Raw genomic sequence first — 12,997 nt, forward strand, 5'->3', positions numbered from 1 at the left:
ATTAAGTCACTGTACGTGCTTCCTAAATATAGAGTTCATGTGAGGTGCGATCTACCGATGAAGGACAGATTGGAGTCTGGTTGTCTGCAGTGTCATCATAGTGTTAATTCTTTATTGTCATTACATTGTAGATCATCTTCACGACAAGCAGTTATACATACAGTGGTCTTAGATTATATCACCGTCCAATACGAGGAGAGCAACAGTTAGAGTTAGTATCACAGCTAGGTTTTTCCACTGACCACGCCCCCCCCACCCCAAATATCCCCTCGTCACCCCCTCCTCCACATCATACACCAATGTATTGACAATCGTCAAATACGCCACAGGTGCCGAACCAATAAATAGGACACAGGAATAAATAAATAAATACATACATTACATAAATAAATAAATAGCAACGAGGTGTGTGTATATACTCACATACACACGTGTAGCTCACCAGAAGACACCAGGTTCCATAGGCATAGGGGGCTATTTTACAGCCACAAGGCATACAGTATAATGTCACACAGCCACAGGCCAGACCAAGGCCACGTTAGCAACCCGCAGACTGCAAAGCAGCTACGACAGCAGGAGAAATCCCATTGGTTCAGTTAAATCTTGGTGGGTGGGGCCTAAAGAAAGGCGCAAAAGTTAGCTAAACTAGCTAAACAGATAACTCAATAAGATACCTGACGAATGAGAATTGCTTTTTTATTGTAACAAATTATTTTATCTCTTGAATGTTCATTTAAGTTTTTAACCTCAAGACAGATGCAGGCCAGCTGTTTCCCCTTGTTACCAGTCTTCATGCTAAGCTAAGCTAACTGGTTGCTAGCTTGTGGTTGATTCAACATGGCAAATCTGAGGTACTCAAAGACTGCTCTTGAACTTTAATTGCAAAGACCATGAGCTTTTAAAGTTCATAAAAATAAGAAATATGGAGTTTTGAGATTAATGTAGATTTCCTGTGTCCCCGATTTTCTAGCATGTGTTAAGCTGCACGTGAATATAACGACAGCCTGATACAAACTTCTGAGGTATGGAGATACGTTTGTTTCAACATCATTTGTGTGAACAGATTGACAATCTGTGCACTAATGCGTAATTTGTAAATCTAATACACTTTCCACAAATACAAAAAAAGTAAAATTTGTAAATTCAAAAAAATATTTTGCAAATATAAAACACATTTTTTGAATTTTTTTAAATCTCAGTTTTACACTAGTGGATTTCAATTCAACACACACTGAGTTTTTTTTTAATTTGTGGGATTTATTTGTGTATTTGCAGATCTGTTTTATATTTGCAAAATATTTTTGTGAGTTGATTTGTCTGAGCTGTTTTGTATTTACAGATTACACATTTACACAAGGGTTGTCGATGTGCTCACGCGAATAATACTGAGACAAATCTACCTCCATACCTTCGAAAGTTTAGCTAAACCAGTTGGAATAGTTCTATTTTCAGAGCTGCTTTACTTCTGAGGAAAGTCTGGACGGCTGAAGCTTCAGTCTGCAGGTTTGGTTTGGATTTATTTTGCTTGATCTGACAATCTGAGAGCAATGCTGAAATTAAAACCGAGGCAGGTAACGTGGCCGAGGTCCAACTCTCATTAAGGTGAAAAGGGAAAATGGAGCGTAACACTGTACAAGTCCCTCATTGAGGTTAGAATACATGTCGCCAGAGGGCAAATCAGCACAAAAGAAAAAGAGAAAATACAAATAAAAGAGGAGAAGACCAGAAAAAAAAACTGTTTGGAGAAGGTGCAAAATAAATAAACACATTAAATTCAAAAGGCCTTAAAGCACTTTGTAATCGGAGAGGAATGCTATACAAATATAGCCCAAGCAAGTCAAAAGATAAAAAATAAATACTGAACAATAGAAAATAAGGAGTATCAGTTCACACAGGCTCCAGCAGGACAAATATCTCCCCATTCTGTTTTGTTTTCTTGTTATTTTTTTGGAAAACCATCTCAAACAGCCGTAAAGACGTAAAGCAGTTCAGTTGCATGCAGCTCACAGACTTTCCACAGGCGGACTCAAGAAAATCAAGTTTCAGACTCGGAACAAACAGACAAAGAAAATCAAAAATAAAAACACTGAACACAGTTGTGCTCCAAACCCCCGTCTTTTACAACAACCTGGAACAGTTACAGAGAAGCCGGCATGTGGCAGAAAGCGAGTAAGTACCGAGTGTTAGTTTGATTGTGTTGTTGCTGTCACATACTGTGTGCTTTGGCAATGCAAGAGATGTCTAAGTGGTGCAGCTCCAGAGATAAATCCACAGTTTTTCCTCAGAGCCATCTCTTCCTTTTATTAAAACATTAGATTTTATTGTTAGATCATCATTATTGCCTTTGTATTCAACAATTATTGACTGCTGATAGATTATATTTAATCTACGGTTAAAAATGCAGTTTTTTTTTGTTTTTCTTTGTTATTATTTGTGTCGAAACACCATTATAGCTTTCAAGAGGAACTCTGAAACTTGCCCATGCTCAAACATTTTATAAAATATTTTCTTCTCTGCGGCAAACCTGATAAATTATTACTGTCGTCAGCTAACTTGTGAAAAACCGGCACGATCAGCCTATTTTATGGCTATTGGATAATGGACTGTCTCGACTTGCTGTAATGCAATGTTCAGAATACACCTTCGGAACACAAAATAAGAAGTATCTGTACACCAAAAGGTTCTTAATAAATTCTATGAATACTTTGATACCTCATACCCATATGCTGAAAGTGACATGAGATGTCTTGTTTTGAAACAAGCTACATTTTTCTCCAGTGTGCATTACGCAGTGGTGGATTTTGGGTTTGGAAAAAAGTGACAACATACCAAGTAAAATCAGGGAGTTAATTTTTGAATTAAAACAAAGAGTCATTATCACTGACATAAGTAAACATTAGGTTTTGGTTGAAGCAAAGTTTGGTCCGGTCCATGCTCATAAAGCCCTTGCTAACAGAAATTAGCATGGCTGTTATTATGATACATCACAGTAATACTTAAATATATGTCAGTGATTTTTCACAGCAAGGAAAACTAAGAAAATGTGACAAAAATTATGCAAAGCACAACCATTTTACATATAAACCGTCCTTTAGACGATGGATGCCAAATTAATTTTAAATGTGACATTTCTCTGTATTTTAAAATACTCTTACATTTAGGATGAGATATTCAGGCACTAAATACTTTTACTTTAAAGTATTCTGCTCAACACTGCATCACCAAAACACAAGAACGGGAATGTGAAGCGAAATGCTGGTTAGCCGCATCTGGCACATTAGCTTTAGCCGTGCTAGCACACACTCCTGCCGTTGTTTGACGAATTAATAAATAATGCCTGAACAGAAAACCCTAGGCTTTTTAATTTAACAACACAGTCTATGCCTTTAATATCAAATATAATATTCATTAAATGTCAGTTTTTATTTTTAGAAATGTTAGCATGGTAAATGAGAACAAACATCAAAGTGATTAGCTTTAGCTTCCTGTGTACACCAGAGCAGAGAAGTTCTGAGTACGGCAGACCCCTAGTCTTTGACACTATTCAGATGTTTTATGTACAATGGAGTCGATATAAACCCAGCACCACACTGCATGTCCTCTCCATCAAGTCATGAATGTAATACAAAGTTCTTAAGTCCTATGTTTGATTTTAACAGACCAACAAAACATAAGTACGGAAGAATACAATTAAACAGATCTCTTAACATTGCTGGAACATTTCCGTTGACTCAAATGGAGTCATCTCTCTTAATTGTAAGACTTGTCGGCTTGTCTTGTAGCTACCAACAGTTGACAACTGCCAAAGCTTCAAGGTTCAACATGAGACAAAAAACAGTAACATCCAAATGTTAAAAATGTTCTGCTGCTATCAAAGGTAAAACATGAGCCGATGGTTTCCACTGCCATTAAAAGGTCAATCTGATTAATCTGAAATCAGTGATAAATAGTTGAATTACGAGACAGCCTTTAACAATAAATTACCTTTTTCACAAGGTCTTTGTCAGAGTATTATTAGTACTATTTAATACTGCCTTATGATGAACACTTCTGAGACATACACACGTGTACAGTAGGTAGCTCTTCAGTTACAGCCACAGAAGAAGTCCTGCTTTTCCCTGTATGTGACGCTTCCTCCAGGGAACTAGCATGGCTAACAGGAAACACCAATACCAACTGCTAAACTGTTTAGAATATTCTTGTCTTAAGGGTTCTACAATGTTCTGGTTATGCCCGAAAATATGAGAACACTCCAGGATGTAAACAAAGTCTAGAAACATTCTTATACAGTTCAAAATGTCACCAAGGAACTATTAAGTTCAAAAGTTTCTTAAGTATAACAGGACGTTCTTGAACATTGTCGAGACTCTGGAGTGATAAAACATTTCTAGATCACTGTGTATGCAAGAACGCTGTCAAGGTTCTTGAATGTTTCCACTACTCCTGAATATATGAGAACACTCCAGGATGTTTACAGAGTCCAGAAACATTTGTATACAGTTCAAAATTTCACCAGGGACCTATATACCTCAAAAGTTAAATGTAATGCAACATTCTTTAACGCTATCGAGATTCCAGTATGATAAAACATTTCTATATCATTCTAGAGAGAAGAACGCTGTCGAGGATCTAGAATGTTCTGATTACGCCGCAACATATGAGAACAGTCCAGGATGTTTATGAGATCTAGAGACATTCATATACAGATCAAAATGTCACCAAGAAACTATAAAGTTCAAAAGTTTCTTAAAGGTAACAGGGTGCTCAAGAACATTATCCAGAATGATGAATCATTTCCAGATCATTCTGAGGGCGAGAACGTTGCCAAGTTTTGACACTCGAGAATGTTCATGAAGTCCAGAAACATTCTTATTTAGTTCAAAAGTTTCTTGAATGTTATCAAGATTCCGCAATGATAACACATTTCTAGATTATTCCGAGGGCAAATATTTTGTCAAGGTTCTAAAATGTTCCCCAAGGTCAAGTTACCATTGTTGTAGTCTCTATATACAGACTCTACATTCAGTAAATGTAGACTCTGTAGGCAAACCTCGGATATCTTGCCTCCGGAAGAAGAGCGGAAGAGCCCTGGTTTGTAGGCTGTTTGTACTCCGCGTGATATTGACCAATCACGTTTGAGCCGGCTGCAGTTGTTGCCAGGTTAAACGGTCCGTGCGGTGAACTAACGAGGCGGAACATAATTGGCGTCACTGCAAACTCTGAATCCATCGCAATGGTTCAGCATATTTACTTATATATAAACGGAAGTTGGAAACGAAAATTCACCTCCTCCGCCCAAATCAAACCGGAATGCCAAAAAATCGGGGGTCTGCCCCCAGAGGCTGTATCACCGTCTGCAGGAAGTCAGACGCCGAATACAGCCGATGGGTTCCGAGAATGCCATTGTTGAAATACTCGGGTTGAAGAATTTTACAAAGACCCAGATAATGTTCTGTGAAGTGTAGAATGTTGCTGAGATTCTAGAATGTTTGAAAGATGCTAAGAGCCGTCTGAAGGTTCTCGAATTTTGTCAGCATTCTGGAATTTGATGTCTTATTAATGTAATATTAATGACATTCTGTTTTCTTAAGGGGCCACTGAGCAGCAGCCTTCCTCCAGATAACTGCAGAAAGAGGACTAAAACTGGTGATTTTAGAACGGCTACCACTGATCACACAGTCCTGCATGCAAGAGCCACACATAAGACGAGTTAACAAGCATTTACACCACACAGTACACACAAAACACCGTGAATGGGTGACTCAGAGCAGTACACAGAGAAAAAACAAGCATCTTTTCCTCTATGTATACTGGAGGAACCAACCTGGTGAAAAAGTTATGTTCAATACAACTGGCCTGTCCTGGATTGTGTTAACATGTCGCTGCTGTCTGGTAAATCATGAGAGAGCTTTCCTTTTCAGCTCTGGAGCTGACAAGTTTAATGATGTGTTGAATGACTCCTCCGATCCTCACACCTTTAAAACTTTATACGAGAAATGGCTTTCAGAACAAGTGATCAAGTATTCTCTTTTTCATTCTGGAAAAATCTACTTATTGCAGATACGGCTTTGTTTCAAAGGTACTCTCCCAAAAACTACATCTCACGTAGCGTCTTACCTCTCAAATTTCTGATTTGGCTGGTTCATGCATACAGCCACTGAGCTGAGACTCTGTGCAGACTCTGAGGAAGGCAGAGTATGTTACAAGAGTACGAGAGATCCTTAAACAAAAGTAGAAGGGTCTGGTGACCTAATGTAGCTCTGGAACATGGGTTAGAGGCCTGCATACAGTATGGAGCCATGCTGAAAGGCAGTGCTAGCCAAGGAGGGAAGAGAGAAAGAAAGAAAGACAGAAAGTGGGAAAGACTGTGACAGTTGCTGAGAAATCTAGGGCTGAAGAAGAGCACAGGAAGGCAAGTCAAGGTAGAAAAGACAGAAGTACTCTGAGAGAAAAACAGCAAGAAACTTAAGAAGAGAAGAAGAAGACAGCATCACAAAAAAAGCTGTCAAGCAGGACTTTGTGCTGGCTCGGTCATAATAGAGTAAGAACAGGTCGAAACGCACATACAGACACATACATGCACGTACATTTACACCGTGCCTTAAGTCTCCAAAGCCTCATTGGTTTCCAGTGCTGCCCGGCTGAGCAGAGCACGACTGAGTGAGCGCTGTAAAAGATCATCATCTCTTCGTCCTCTCGTCCCTCTCAATCCCTCTCTTCTACCTCTCTTCTGCATCTCTCACGCTAAAATCCTCCTCCCCCTTTCTTCTTCACTGTCCTACTGCCTCGTCTCATCCACCCCGTCTTCGTCTCAGTCATTTCAGTCCGTTTTGTGAAAGCAGAATCGCACAGAAGCACAGAAGAAGAAGTAGAAGGAGGGCGTGGTTTGTTTTTTTATGCAAATACAGGCTGTTTTCAGGGGTGTCTGGATTGGTCGAAGGGGTTAAGGGCCAGATCACTGGCGGGACCTAATGAGGGAGCGGCACCAGGATATCCACGTAGTTGATGGGGAAGAAGCCCGACTGGCCGTTGATCATGCCCTCGTACCAGTTGTCATCGATCTGATTGGTCAAGGTGATGACATCGCCCTCTTTGAAGCCCAGCTCGCCTTCGTTCTCTGGTTCGAAATCGTAGAGTGCTCGGCAACAGGGCTGGTCCATGGGGGCTGTGGGGGGACAGACACAAACAGTATAAGAATTGTGAATGGAGTGCGACGACCTCTAGTGGTCATATGAGCTGAGCTGACACGTTTCAAGCCCTTTGTGGGCAGTGGTGCCCCCCAGAAATTTGTCATAGGGGTAGCCAGAGGGGGTGACTAAAAATCTTGAAGTGGCCCACCAAACCCAAAAGCCATGACTGAATTTCAAGAATTTGATTATGATGTTGAAGTACATGTCATATGTCAATATCCTCCTGAGACCCTGCATCCCCATATGAGGACATCACATTGTGGGTTTACTGCACCTTATACTTCATTCTGCTTAACGTAGACCTGTTGTACTCGTTCGTGGACTCTTCTGGGGCAAAAAACACACATCGACACAGCTCTAATGGTAAATACAGACTTGCTGTGATTATGTCCGTCTGATTCTAGCAGAAGGCTGTTTGACTAAAAAGCAGATATGATGAGTCTAAAAGTCAACAGCCGTTGTAGAAATAAGACAAACGTCTTTGATGTGGTCAAACTCTCATTCTCCCACCCAGACTGCTCTCCCACCCTGTACCTGGTGATCTTCCTGGCGATTTGGCCGAGTGTATCCCTCCGTTGTGGCTCTCGCTGGGGGGCAGCAGCTCCAGGGTCATTCGGGGTTTCGGAGTGTACTCCTTCCTCGGTTTATTGGACACCTCTTTTATCCTGGGTAAAGGCCAGACACGATTTAAAAAAAGGTTCGTCTCACCACGTGAATCTTCTTTTATTGGGTTATTTTTATCACAGGTGGGCAGAGGGATCAATACCTGTCCTCCATCTTACTGGAGAGCTGTTGGAGGATTTCGGCAGAGCGAGTGTGGTACTCCAACTGAGCCTGAACCAACGCTGCCAGCTGGCTCACCTGCTCTATCTGCAACACACACACACACACACATACATGCATATATTTTTTTTTTTACTGCAGCACATCCTGTTCTGTGCCCATGCTGGGCCGGGGTCTGCTGCGACACAGCATGGCACGGCGCAGGATCGCTGCCCTTTGTTTTCCAGTAGTTGTAACCATAGCAACAGAAAAAACAATGTCAACCACACACAACACAGTGAATATTTGATTATATTGAGTCATTTTCTATTATGATTTCCATGTTTGTTGTTTTCATGATTCATTGCGGTTTAAAAATGATGTTTCCCCTCAGGGAATTAATCTGATTAGATTTCTGTTTCCACTTGATTTTTTGTCGTTGTTTTTCCAAATCAATTAGCTGTTTCTTCTGCAGTAAACGTCCACTGTCATCACTCATTGGAGCAGAGACATTTACTGGACTTTCAACGCAGTTTAATGTTGGCGTCATTGGACAAAAATCTCATAATAAACTTTGAGCATGGTACAATGGTGGTTTGAGGGAAAACTAGACTTCTGCACCTCCTCTTGGCTCCGATTTCAGGCTTCAGAAAATCTATCCTATGATGGGAGATGGGAGCCAATCACACATCATTTCAGAAAGAGAGCGTTCCTGTTGGCTGTTCTACAAATGCAGATGATTCCTTCAGATGGTGAAAGCCTGACTCAGTGGCAGAGAATCCTGCAGAGAAAGTTGTTGTCCCAGCATTGGACACAGCTGCCTACACTGCAGAGCAACTCTTTGAACGCAGCAGTAGATATGGTCTGCCAGAGCCTACATTGGTACTTTTGCTTATTGTGATGTCATTTGTTAGAGTATCTTCAAATGCATCACATCCCTAAAATCTATACATCCTAATCTAAAATGTTACACAAGTCAATAAACCACAATAATTTATTTACGTATTGACATTGTGTCATGACAAAAACACAAAAATCAGACGTTTTCATCAGATTTTACAAAATAAAATCACAAAACATATCGATCCAAAAGATTTTTAAATTGAGGAACATAAACAAAATATTTCTAAACACCCCATAAGTTATTTGAACTATGTACATTAGTATTTGAGATATGCCCATTTTTATGAGCATAGCTCAAAGGTGTAGTGATAGTTTCATTGTTCATTTGGGGTTTGCACCACACGTGATGTTGTGCAATGGTGTCACTACGAGCATTAACATGACGACATGGCAGACAGAAGTCTTTGCTTTCTGCTGCTAAAAGACTGAATGCTTTAGCTATTATGGTTCTTATTTTAAATCTGTTTAAACAGGATCATGCCAACAACGATCTCTCGTGGCCGTCCACGTGTTTAAAGGTCCATTTTTAAAGGGCTAACATTAAGTCTGACAATAAACGATGAAAACGTGTCAATATTGTCGAAGCCTCTTAAAGATAGAGAGAAAATGTTGCTTATACTTTAGCCTTCTGCTAACCAGAGCTAAAGGCTCACGGCTGTGGCTTTATATGGCTAACATTAGGTAGAGCCATGAATCACAGTAGGTTCTCCGCCTCAATCCCTGCCACTACAGACCACCCCACTGGGAGGAGAGTGGGCAGCAGCTCTGGAAACACACCCTGAGTCAGCAGCTGCAGCAACCTGAATCCAACCAGCGCAAACTCCCCACTGGATCAGCAAACTTTCTGTTGCTGCCGACACGAAGGTTAGACCCAGTGCTGCCTCTGGCCATCAGCGCGCTTTGACACCCGGCGCTGGGGGGTTTGAGCTGGTAGAATTCAAGCCGCCCAAGCTTCCAAGCTTCTGTTCACTCAACTCCCAGAGAAGTGGGCCACAGCTAGCTAATTCTTGTCTTATTTGTGGTCAAATGAACAGAGAAAGAGCTCTACAGTGAAATCAGATCAAATAAATTGACATGTGGGAAACACCGAGTTACTGAATGAAGTGCGATATGCCCACGGGTGTCTGGTGGGAGGGGCTTAGGACAGAAAATAATTGGCAGATCAATCGATGATGAAAACATAAATTAAAATGAAACATGAGAGCACCCTTACATCGCTCTCCAGCAGGTTAAACATGCTCTGCTCTGCGATCTCTTTACTCTCGTCGAACTTCTCCAGCGCCTGTTTGATTTCATCGTCCTGGACTTTCCCCTGACGCTTCTTCTTGTAGTCAAAGTCCAGGCGGCGGCCCTCCATCTTCTTCAGATGGTGCTGCGGTGGAGGGGAAACAAGGCAGGAGAGGAAAATGAAAATCAATTCAAAGGACACGTCCGATTCATTAAGATAAACAGGTGTTTTATTCACCTGTATCTCTTTGAGGTCTTTGTCGTGGAGGTTCTGCAGCGGGTCGATGAAGTTCTGTTTGACCTCCATGTCCAGAGCGTCCTTTACCTCCCCGAGCTCCTTCATCGCCTCGCTGGCATCGATCAGCGCTAAACCTGGAAGGCAGGGATGAAGAGAATGGGACAGAGTAAAAAAACACATACTAATTTTTTCATAGACAGAGTTACATGACTTCTGCTTGGGTCAGCTTGAAACTCTTGTATGGAAGACTAAAGATGCCATTTTGAGATGAAATAAATAAAAACAGAAATGAATGTAGACAGAAACAATAAATTAAGACATGATAAAAATAAAGTTCTATTAAATGTGCCACCATTGTACGGAGGACTAATAATACCATTATAATGAAGGGGAAATAAATAGAAACAGAAGTAAATGTACACAGAAAAGAAGAAATTTGAAAATGATTCATTAAAAATCAAATTATCAAATGACAAAATTAGTAAAAACAGAAATAAATGTAGATAGAAAAGAATTAATTAGTCAGTTTTAAAATAAAATTTTGTTTTGTGTGCCACTTCTTTATGGAGGACTAAAGATGCCATTATAATGAAGAAGAAATAGTAAAAACTGAAATAAATGTAAATAGAAAAGAACAAATTAGTAAATTAGGAAAATAAATGAATACAAAAACAGGTATTTTATCAAGTAAATACATTTTATTCATTTATGTTCTATTTCTTTGCATATTTATTAATTTTTTAAAAAAAAAAAATCACTATTATTATTATTATTATTATTACTATTATTATTATTATTATTTTACTCAGTCATGTATTTATTTATGTGTTGGCAGCTTTGTTCCCCCCTAATGTTGGGCAGGAGCTACAAATAAAAAAAATAAATAAAAAAAAAGGCAAATCACTGTATTTCTGTTGTAATAAGTTGAAATAATAAACCAGTTTTGCTAACAGTCCTCTGCAGACATCTTCCCACGATAAATTTATGCACCCTCCCACTTACCAAAGCTTGACTCCTCCCCTAACTCCCGTCCAAACTTCAACATGGCGTCTCCGAGGACGGACTCAGCCTGAGGGTAACCGGGTCCCTTGTCCTGGCCGCGGATCTTTGACATGGTGTTGATCATACTCAGCTTGGCTCTGGATGCTGCGGGGTGGCGAGGGTCACATCATGAGTCACAGGTGTGTTGTTTCAGGCTGCATGTTGTGTCAGTTTCACTGTGCGTTTCCTACCTGGGTTAGGTTGGAGGTACTCTGTGGTTTTGGTCATGATGTCCAACACTGCTCTGCTGGTGACGTCCACCTTCTGCAGGACCAAAAAAATCAGGAGTATTGTGAGAGACAAGCACACAAACCTGCTGAGGAGATGATTGGTTAATTGGTGACTCTAAATTGTCCGTAGGTGTGAATGTGAGTGTGAATGAATAAATCTACCTTTTCCATTTCTTTGAAGTCATCATCTAGCTTGGTTCCTTCCGCCCCTCCAACCTTCTCACTGACTTTCTGTAAACAGGAAACACAAAGAAAAACAAAGACTTTAGTGTTATGAACCCACCCAGAGAGAAGACAGAGGCAACTGCTTCAAAGTCGTTGATGAGAGCAAACTTTGATTCCTGCTTCGACATGAAAGCGAGCATATAGCTACTGAAGAGGAGGAAAGGCAGAGAGAGATGGTAGCAGCTGAGGACAGAGTGGTGACGTTGGCTTCGTAGACGACAAAATGAACGATAGATGAAAACGAGGAGTGTTTGGTGTGACCTTTAATTCCTCTGTGTTATTGTTCATGCTCAGTGTGGAGTCTCTGCCAGCCTTGTCCTCCTTCTATAATAAAAAACTCTTTTAGCAAGTGCGATCCTTTAATGGCTTTCACATTAAAAGCCAGTGAAGAGTTCATGGAGACATTATCTGAATCTGCATTCAGCGTTTAAATTCATCAGACGTCTCAATGAACCGAAACATTGGTTTGGCTCAGTTTGTCATCGTTGCTTATGAATTAATGATTTTTTATTTTTATTTTACTGCTGCAGATGTTTAAGGTTGTGCTCATTTTAATCCTTGCATATACTGTTGGGTAGTTTAACCTATAGCAACGCATCATATTCTATAAGATCATCACATGTTTGTAGCGCCTTTGTCCTGCTGGGTCTGTCACTGTGACCGCAGGAAGAGCAGCAGAGTGACACCTCTTGTTTTCTAATCGCCTCGGGTTGCAGAAGAAAGGAGGAGGGGCAAGGAGGAGAGTGGGATTTTCCACAATCGTGACTCACATCACCCACCCACGCATTAGTGGACACACACACACACACACACACACACACTAATGCAGCATATATAGTATATACCCATAACTGCATTCATCTGAGGTACATACAGCACCAACAGGAGAGATCTGCAGAGACGGAGAAATTCACATGAAAATGTTCACTATATAAAGTAGCTGTGAGAACAACACACTTTACATTCTGCTGCTATTACTACTACTAATAATAATAACAACTAGTCCATAGCCATTGGTAGCTTTGTCACCTTCTACCTATGCCAGTCCTCAATGCCTATGTGCAGTTTCACATAGATTGACCACGTCAGTGAGTAGAAAAACGTGGGACAGACAGAATGACTGACTGACAGAATGACACACTGACAGTTTCCGTGATTATGTACAGCATACCATACCATGA

At 40.5% G+C, this 12,997-nt stretch overlaps 1 protein-coding gene across 1 annotated transcript in view; it reads right to left on the reverse strand.

The window, feature by feature from the left end:
* Positions 1–122: 122 nt before the first annotated feature.
* The window catches only part of LOC126404337 (endophilin-A1-like), a 100,464-nt gene continuing 87,589 nt past the window's right edge, over positions 123–12,997 (reverse strand). The window contains exons 4-11 of the mRNA XM_050067514.1: positions 11,754–11,822; positions 11,553–11,625; positions 11,323–11,466; positions 10,321–10,454; positions 10,069–10,227; positions 7,957–8,060; positions 7,725–7,855; positions 123–7,165 (exon numbers count right to left, since the gene is read on the reverse strand). Of these exons, the coding sequence (XP_049923471.1) occupies positions 6,969–7,165; positions 7,725–7,855; positions 7,957–8,060; positions 10,069–10,227; positions 10,321–10,454; positions 11,323–11,466; positions 11,553–11,625; positions 11,754–11,822 (1,011 nt within the window). The 3' untranslated portion in view covers positions 123–6,968. The remainder of the gene's footprint in view (positions 7,166–7,724; positions 7,856–7,956; positions 8,061–10,068; positions 10,228–10,320; positions 10,455–11,322; positions 11,467–11,552; positions 11,626–11,753; positions 11,823–12,997) is intronic.

This window comes from Epinephelus moara, chromosome 17 (genome assembly GCF_006386435.1).
Source record: "Epinephelus moara isolate mb chromosome 17, YSFRI_EMoa_1.0, whole genome shotgun sequence".
NCBI classification, from domain to species: Eukaryota; Metazoa; Chordata; class Actinopteri; order Perciformes; family Serranidae; genus Epinephelus; species Epinephelus moara.